The sequence below is a fragment of the Chaetura pelagica genome, unplaced genomic scaffold, assembly GCF_000747805.2.
Source record: "Chaetura pelagica isolate M959 unplaced genomic scaffold, ChaPel_1.0 scaffold142, whole genome shotgun sequence".
NCBI classification, from domain to species: Eukaryota; Metazoa; Chordata; class Aves; order Apodiformes; family Apodidae; genus Chaetura; species Chaetura pelagica.
The window spans coordinates 8,994,689-9,004,396 of record NW_009952973.1 but is presented as its reverse complement, the minus strand read 5'-3'; the positions used below and the strand labels follow the sequence as shown (position 1 = coordinate 9,004,396).

The following is a 9,708-nucleotide window of genomic DNA, read 5'->3' as shown; positions in this document are numbered from 1 at the left end:
AGGAATAATACTTCCAGATGTTCTTGAGTTTGATATTAATTTTAGTCTTGAACGAGAGTGAAGTTTTAGATATAATACCCAGAGGGGGAAGACTATAATCTGTGGAGGATATAATACTTGGAGGATAATGCAAACATAGCTGAAAAATACAGGCCACTTCTAGGCATCCTTCTCTAGTATTATTTTGGTGAAGAGCTCCATTTGGGGCATTTTATTTGGAACCAAAAGTGGTCTATATCAGAGACTGACACACTGAAGATGAATATGTCCTCGCTTTTCCTTTTCTGGCTTGGATGATAGAAAGAGAATACTTTTAGGCTTAAAAATACACACAATTTGATGAGTCAGGGACCAAACTATCTTCCTTCTCTAGTTATTGATAGCCCCAAATACTAAAATTTAGAGAAGCCCCTGTGCTCTTGGCAGCCTTATTGCAACGTTGTTTTGGTTTACAATACTGTACTGGAAAGAAGCTGGGAATAAGAGAATTCAGATTTTCTTTGAGTGATAAACATATGCCAAAAATGTATCTGACCAAAAGTGTCATGTTTTGGACTCCCACACCATAGAAGAATCGATCCATTATTTAAAGGGGAAGGATAAGACTCATGCTATCAGCACACCAGATCCCACAAGATACAGGGTAGTCGGTTTGTGCACAGGCAGAGATTGCATTTTTAAAACTGGAAAATGTTTTTGGTACTATTTCACAAGTGATTTATTGAAACCAAGCTGGAATAAATAGCATAGGGAGACTGCAGGCTATGGCTGCCTGATGGATCTAAGTGCTCACATGTAAGTGAGTACTCAGAGTGCCTCCATGAAAACTAGATGAGTATTGAACTGTACAACAGCCCAAATAGAAAGGATTGTATTTTGCTCCTAAAGGTAATGCATGAGACAGCATATTCTCTAATAACATACTTTGTGTTGTAATAGAGAAAATCAGAGACAGAGGTTTGGATTTCTTATTTTAAGTTGCGTGTGATTTTTGCAAGGGATACCATAAACCTAGCAGATCATTTCAGCCAGTGCAAAAATCTGGATAGGGAAACTCTGATACCATACAGAGGTGTATTGAAGAAGACTTTCATCTCACTATTTAGTCAATACAGGTTTTGTCACCACCACTAACACCACTGCTAATTGCATTACTGTCTCGTGTGTCTCACTGTCTGCACAGATGCTCTCCTAAGGCAAATCCTTCTCTCTGTCTAGCCAGCTGTCAGGCAGGCAGCACAGACAGCCTCTTTCCTCTGCTACAGTTACTACAGCAAGACTTGTCCTGTGATTCTGAATCCAAGAATACCTCTCCCTTAAAGTAAGAAATGCATTCTTTTATTCACACCACATTTTCATTATTAAGAAAAAATATTATTCATAAAATATTACTCTATGGCAACATGCAGAATTTCATATTAATTCCATTTTATTAAAGAAAAAATCCTAGAAACCAGAAAATATTAAACTCAGGCATGAATAAATACTAATATCTGCCCAGGAGCTACAACTATGCCCTTTGTCTCCCATCTTTTGACATCCCATGAACATCTCCAGAAAGTTATAGAACATTTTCTCTTGAGCAAAAAGCCCTTCATGGATATGGATGCATTCAGTAGGCTTTGAGAAATTTGTAGAGGTCTTGTATTTTCTCACTCACATAGCTCCAAGCTGGCTGTATTCCACAGTTTTTACACAATAATTAGGCAGTCACTCAAATCATTGTTACTCCCTTCTTTTGCAACAGAAAATGTTCCTTTCAAGAGATCCTGCCTGTTCTGCTGACTGATAAGAAAATGTGCATTCAAATTGTTCCTGCTTGTAAAAACTATAACTGACAACACTGCAATTCCAGAACCATAAGCCTTAGGTTATTCCTACATTTGAATCAGCATGAAATGTGCTTCTGAGCTGAGACGTCCAACCCTATACTTTTAAGCTTTCATTTTGTTCTTGGCAATCTTATCTCTGGAAGGCAGCATAACTCCAGCAATTCTACATCTCATTTCAGAAAAATAAAGAAACACACGTTTTCCATTTTAATGGTTTACTGGAAACTAGTTTACAGAGAATGAAGAGACTGATGGATGAACCAAAATGAAAAGCAGTAAAACCTAATTACTGACCCGTGCTAGGCTGGTTCCAGAAGGGACTTTATATGGGACGTACTTCCTGTAGATATGCCCAACTCGAGAGCATGGAACATCAAACATGCCACCGCCGCACATCCACACCTGGAAAGGAAACGGGAAAGGAAATGGAAGAATGATTCCTGGACACAAATGGGGCAAAGAAGACATTTTATATAATGCATGTGTGAAAATGACACATAGCTCTGTACTGATCCCTGCCACAGTCATAGTGGTGGCCTTGTTGGCATGCTGATAGCTGGGATCTGGTAACATGACAGACTCTCCTACCCAGAATCTCTATGTGCAAAAGCACAGTATGTTCAAAGTGAAATAATAAAACTTGTTTAGAATATCTACTAATGGTTCTTCTGCAACACAACAAAGATACTGTTGTGTTTACTGTTTAAAACATATAGGACCAAAATTTCAAAACAAGGTTATGTGAGTAAAGCAAGCCATGAATCATCAATCAGAAGTTGTGGTTTTTTTTTCTTTTCAAAAGACCTGGCTTATATTTTAATAGTAAATACAGAGCTTAAATACTAAGATGGTCTTCATTTTATAAAGAAAAAGGAACAAAAATCCATTTCCTTCTCATCAAATTTATGTAGGCAGAGAAGGAAGATTGTGCCACTACATTTCATCATTAATACTTCAATACTGAAATAGATGGAACCATCTGGAGCACTCAGGTATGATGCTTCAGGTCTGAGTAACCTCAGTCAACACTGATGGGAGCTGCAAGCACTTCATGGCTCTAAAAATCAAGCTATGCCCTAATGGATAGCACGTAAGGAATTCTTTTATTATTCTTCAACTAGCATGAACGAGTTTCACCAAGTATATATGACAGCAAGGTCGTGTGCCATGTCTGATGAACTAGGGCAATCACGCCAGTCTCCCCCATGGGCATGATTTTGTGCTCCGGCAATGCAGAGCCCACAAACTGCAATGCAGCTCTTAGGCAGCACACTGATAACATTAATAACTTTCTAATTTAAAAACTAGCAATTTGACCTTGCAGATCAGGGAAATGGAAAACAACAACAAAACCACTCTCCAAAATTCCCAAGTAGAACTCTTAAAATATCCTAATACCAACCGCGCAGCAAGAGTTTAAAATTAGAGTGAAAACAGTGGTATTATAAAAATTATTTCCTAAACCTGGCAAAACAATGCTTTGTTTCCCACAAATATTAGAACAGAGTGGCTCTTCTTCCAGGTAAGTGACATTTGTGGCCTCAGTTTTTATCCTTTAGACTGAAATAAGAACACAAACCAAACGCCCTCCTACCCAATGTAAAAGAAAAGCTAAGAGAGAGAAATGGCTTGTTCACTCTTTAGGTGGACATACATAAAAATGCTTCATGAAACATCTGCATTAATCTGAATGAGAATTTAAGTCTATGCATTACATGTATGAAGGAATTTTATCTGTACTTGATGCACCCTGGAACAAAATGGCATGAAATAAGTTTGCAACTGAAAGCAGAGCAGAACGTAGATAACTGAAAGTTTAACCAGCAATTTCCCTATAGAAAGGAAATAATTTACAGCTGATATGCTCTGAATTAAAAAAAAACAGCAACCATGCCCTTAAAAAAAGGTTTCAGGCAATCTGATGTGATCACAAATACTTGACATTCTGCCTGAAGCCCACAGAGAACAATGTGCATCTCTACACTTTTTTTATGATACATTTCTCTTTCTGTCTCTTTTGCCCACCACCTGGCTGTAGCTACTGGCTTTTTTTGAAATCACAGGAAAACAAAATGATTAATTGCATTCATTTAAAACAACAGTGAAAATGGGCAAATTTGGCCTCTTCTGCTGTGCTTGCCTGTTTGTTTTACAGTGGGTATATCTGCTTGGTCCTGGCAGTGTGGCTGTGAGCTTGGGACAAAATTTTAGTAATCTGAACATGCAGATGCTAAACACTGCAATATGGGATAACTTGGTGCTTGAGCCGTGCCTTAAAATTGCTTGCTGAAGGTAGCACACTGGAATTTAGACCCTGAGTGACTGTGCTGTGAACAGTCTGTGAAAAGAGAATAAAAATACTTTAGAGTGAAGACTTGAGTTGCCAGGTCATTCAGGAAGCTGCTTCTTATGGGTAACTTGTGCATTAGCCCTTATGGTCCCTTCGCTGTTAACTGTGGCATCCAGCTGACCTGGCAACGAAATATTTGAGGATCTAGAGCACATTACAGGATAAACCTAAATACAGTAATGTAAATGGTTAAGGAAGGTTTGAAACCATCAAAGGTGGGGCAAGATTACATGCGTGGCTTTGTCCTAAAATTCCATAGACACCTGGGTGCAGCTAGTTAACTCTTAACTAAGGCACAGGAACTCTGGGTAGGTCGTTCTGGTGAAAGCTAACTTCTCTTAAGAGGAGACAAATTTTGCATATTAGTGGCACAGGGTAATAAAGGCAGCAGTTCTGGGCTTCACTCTCCTGAAGCACATATGTTGACAGAATCAAGAGCATACTATTTCTGTGGTGAGGATATCTCATCTGGTCTGTTTGTGAGCACAGTACTTCTCAGGGATGATATTTACTGGTGGGTTGGAAATGAGTTGGAAGTGGCGACTCGAGTGCTCCTCCTCCATGACAAAATAGCTCATTGCAGCTCAGAGCAGTCTTGGTATGTCATGTAAACATGATCATTATCTTATTTTCAAAAACATTTTTAAAAACTTGCTTCTTAAATACGACCTTGAAATCCTCACCTGTTTAACTCCATGTCACACAAATCACTGAAACACATTGTTCATAAACACACTGAAAATAATAATAATGGTAATGTTTCAATAAGGTACAGAATGCCATGATTTTAAAAAAATTTAAGCTATTCACCTTTCTGCCAATACTTTATTTGACTGTTAGGTAATTTGTATCTTTATTTTTTTTAGTCTCATCTCTAAGGCTCTCTTCAAACATCCCAGTGTGCCAATGAAAGTGTAAATACATATTTACTATTTGTTACTGTTTTTTAAATTTAGGTGTTATTTCAAAGGCCAGACAAGATATTACAGAGATTAACTGAGGTTTCTTAGCCTTTGCAGAGTGGACTGCATAGCAGTTTGACTCAGGCAAAGGTCAGCCACTGAAGAAATCTAAGATACAAGAAAGCAGAAATACATTCATATATAGGCCAGTGTTACTTTAACTTAGACAATGAGAGCTGAAGTAGACCTATATTGCATATATAAAAAAAAAGAGAAAAGGAATTAGAAAGAAAGCCATGACAGATATGCTGAGGCAATAACAAGTGGGAGGAAGTAACACTTTATGTTAGTCTTATATTCGATAGACATAAAACTTGAAAATGCTGTGCTGCACCTGAGGTGCACTGTGCAGAGTAATTGAAATGAATCTTGGACTGCCTTGAAGGACATTTAGCAGCTGTTCCTGTTTATGTTGCAGCTTCAGAATTATTTTAAAGGCATTTTTTGTATTTTCCTGAGAAGATCAATCCTGGTAAATTTGTCTTGAAAATGTGCATTTTTATGTCACCTGCACTGAATGAAAGAAATTGGAGCGTGACTTCTGTGTTAAATACCACAGATCTCCAGTGTACCATGACAGGAATTCAGGCAGTGTGAGACATTTGGCAAAATGATATCACAACACTGACGCCTCTCCGTTTAGCTGAGAAGCAAGCAATGAAACTCTCAAGCTTGCTAATGCTTCCCTCTTACAAAAGCAATGAGTCTGGTCTGCAGCTGAGGTACTAAAACCAAAGATGGAATCAAAACAATGCAAAATTTCAGCTTGGAAAGATCAGAAGAAGTGTAGTTTATGTGTAAACTACATACTACATCACAATTTATATTCATATAGCTCCTTCCAACAGAATGCTGCAAAACACTTTATAGGGATGGTTGAAAGCAAAAGGCAAGTATTAACACAAAATTTACAAGAGATTATACCGAGGTTATATGGCTTTGTTCCTGACTGGAGCTACAATGACACAGATACATTTTTTTTTGGCTCTGCTCTATAGCTCTTGTGGAATTTTGGGTGAATCACTCACTTTTCACATCCCTTCTTTGTCTTTAAAATTGAATCCTGCTTACTCTTACAGGTTCTTTTTTCCTGCCTTATCTGTCTAGTTTGCGAGTGATACAGCCTATCTGAAAAATATAAATACTGTGCATGTGACAAGGAGACTCCAATCCATATGCTATACTGTAACCATAATTACTGCAGTAAAAGACCTATGATTTTTGAGCAGTGGAGGGGGTGTGTTTGTAACAAGAACATAAACATACAGTAAATTATGTACAAGACTGAGAAGGGACTGAATGGATTTTGGATCAGGCTTCAAATCTAACAGAGAAATACACTGCTGCTGAGAGTGAGTAACAAGACAGGCAACAGTGAGACCAACTGTTGGAAGAGGAATATAAAGTATGTCATGCAAAGCTGTCAGCTCAGTGCTCTGAGCATCGTGCAACAAGTACAGACTACAACCAGGAGAAATGTAATACCAAAATGGGGCTGAAGAAGTTGTAGAAAATAAGGATATAAAAACTTTATGGGATTTTTCAGTCTCACTCTTCCTGAAATAGAAAACAAACCCCCTGATTTAATAGCTGTAGAAAATGAAGTGGAAGAATACATTTCTGTGAACGTCTTCATGTTGTGAGAATGTTCAGCTAAATGCAAGAAAAAACCTGAAAAATAAGATCAGTGACTGCAAATCTGCAATCAATGGGTTCACAAACAGCAAAGCCACTTACTTGCAGCACAGTGAGATCTCCTATCAGGGATATTAAAACTCTACCATGTAAACTGGAAAAGGATGATCATGGATATTTCAACAGTACTCACTGGCACCTCTAAAACATGGAGAAAACCGGCAATATTCCATGTTTGTCGGTTCTTTATCTAGATTACAACTGCCAGTGGTAATGCTTCCCCACTCCCTACCTCCCACCAAGCTTGCCAGCAGTGTAAGGAATCTATGAGGATGGTGATGATAAAGAAAGGGATTAATGAACTTGGAAGTGTGTGTTGAAAAATAGGGATGAAGGGAATCTGGAAGATGTGTTGGAATGGGTAAGGACAAAACAACTTGAGATATAGGTGACTAGCTCCAAAGAGGCTAGGGATCAACTTCAGCATTTTTGTTAAGGTATGATTTACAATGCCTAAGAAACAACCAGTGTAAAGGATGTTCAGCAAACACAGGAAATTGGTATTTTTCACTGCTTTATATTTTGAAGATTATTACATAAACTGTGCCTTTCTAACAGATTTAAATTTAGGATTTTCTAAATAGTGGCTTCCTGGTTATTGAAAAGAGACACTATTAATCAGGACAGTGTTCCAGCACTCTGCCAACTTTCACAAGTCTAACACATGCTGAACAGTATCATCAGCAAGGTATGACACCATCTTAATTTAAAAATTGATCCCAAGGTTATGCTGCCAAAAAAATAAAATGCTGCATATTATTACTTATGTAAAAATAATCTAAGAAATGATTTAATAATGAGGTATTATTTTGACACATAGGTTATGGCTGCCTCACTATCCATGGATGCATGTGTGTGCTCTGATTTGGAAACAGCAGCTAATCTGCATGGAACCCCATGCTATGTCTGAGGCTGTCTTCTGCAGCAATGTTAGCAAGCAAGAGAAGAACAAAAGAGAAATACGTTGACTTTTTTAGGCGAGGAAATAAAGGTCAAGCAAATGTTTAAGCAGCAGCTTTTTTTTTTTTTTTTTTAACCTGTTTCTCTGTGCTCTTGACAACTCAGTACCTGGAACAGTCATGCCTGAAGTTTGAGTTTTCTTTCCTGCTATGGCACAATTCCAAATGTCACAGAAACATTATAAATTGTACTGTATTTTGGAGAAACTTTTTGAATTACACTACAGTAAATTTTAGCTTCACTGCAGATTCACTCTCTGTAGTATCTTTCTTTTTCCTTTTGAACACCCCTTTCCCCTAAACACACACAAATGTATATTTTTGCTCTTACCACTCACTTTCTGTCCCTGTGTAATGAGATAATGCAACCTGGAAAAGACTTTTGGTTAGGACTCTGCTCTGCACTGAAGCCTGATTTCTCTCACCTGAGGTCACGTCTAGGGAAGGAGTCAGTGAGATACTTTCCTTCCAAGCTTCCTAGCCTGGCTTTGCTATTATTAGTGATTCCTTTGAGCAGACAGGGCACCCATCCTATGACACTTCCACAGGCCATTGATGTGGACACTCTAGGGAAAGGTAAGATGTAGTTTCAGACCCACTTGGGCAGCCAAGAAAACTGAATCAGGCTATTTGCCTAGCTTCCTCATTGACTTTGTGGATAGCAGAGAGATGGTAAGTCTACCATCTTCCCAAGTTTTGTTAATAAAGCTGATAAATTAAACTGTTGGGCCAACTTGTCCTCATTTAAGTAACTTTTAAGATACTGAATCTATAGCTACAGGAGAAACTGGCAAAGCAGAAACCTTTCCCAAGCTGACATTGGTGATTCTGATATAATAAACCTACATCTGTTAAATTCTTCCAATAGAAAGTTGTTCCTATTTATCAATCATTTCTAAGAGTATTTTTTCTTATTTTAACCTAATAAAAAAGGACAGTATCCCTAAGGTTAGTATATATTAATGAGATGAATCAGGAGAGATGACTGAAATGAGATCCAGTGTGACACAGCTGCCTCCAAAAAAAAAAATAAAGCTATGACTTGAGCAAAACACACTGGGACAATCTAGTGTCTCAATTTCTAGTGCTGTTACCATGGTTTCTACACAAAGACTGGAGAGCATTACAAGTATATTCTTTGTGATGAGGAATAAAAGGCATATTTGAAATGGGATAATAAAATCTTGGGTGACCTGTCAGAGACCATTTTGACAGCTACTAGTGACAACTTACATTTGCCTCTGAAACAACCTAAATGGAAAGAAGGTAAATCAATGTATTTTATATACACTATTTCCCCTGCCTTCCTGTTTTAGTTTGCTGGGGTATAAAAATGATTTTGAGAAACAGGAGAGTAGCAGAGTTAATATAAACCATTTTGCTGTTCTTGATAACTCCTGTAAAGACAGCGTGGCAGTCCAGTGTCGGGTCACACTAGATGTTTTGTTCAACAAAATGGCCTCAGCTCTGTTGTTTTAATCACTGTCGAAACTCAGATGTAGCAAGATGTATGCTATTAGTCACAGCTGACATACTAAATTTATTTACTGGGCTTTGCACGGTCAGTGTTTGGAAGTAGGTTGGAAAGATCCTGAAGCTAAATGTGAATTCTAATTTCAGTTCCAAGCTTTATCCAAATATGCTTGACTCAATTCATCTCTGTCATGAAATTTTACCAAATAATTGAAAATTGTTGGATGTAGAGTTCTTAAGTCTTTGGGTATACTGGAACGTAATAAAACTAAGTTTTCAAAATTAGATATGTTAGTCTTCATCAAACTAAAGCAAATACCTATTTTTATATGTGGAAAGTAACAAGATGTTCAACTTGACATGTGAAAGCCAAGTAACTGATTTTAATACACGTTGACGTAGAGGATAAACCATGTCCGGTTGTACATAACCCGAGT

General features: G+C 37.8%; 1 protein-coding gene across 1 annotated transcript in view; it reads right to left on the bottom strand.

Annotated features, from left to right (window-relative positions):
- The window catches only part of GALNTL6 (polypeptide N-acetylgalactosaminyltransferase-like 6), a 277,333-nt gene that overhangs the window by 31,190 nt on the left and 236,435 nt on the right, over positions 1-9,708 (bottom strand). Inside the window, exon 10 of the mRNA XM_009996002.1 lies at positions 2,127-2,234. Within this exon, the coding sequence (XP_009994304.1) occupies positions 2,127-2,234 (108 nt within the window). The remainder of the gene's footprint in view (positions 1-2,126; positions 2,235-9,708) is intronic.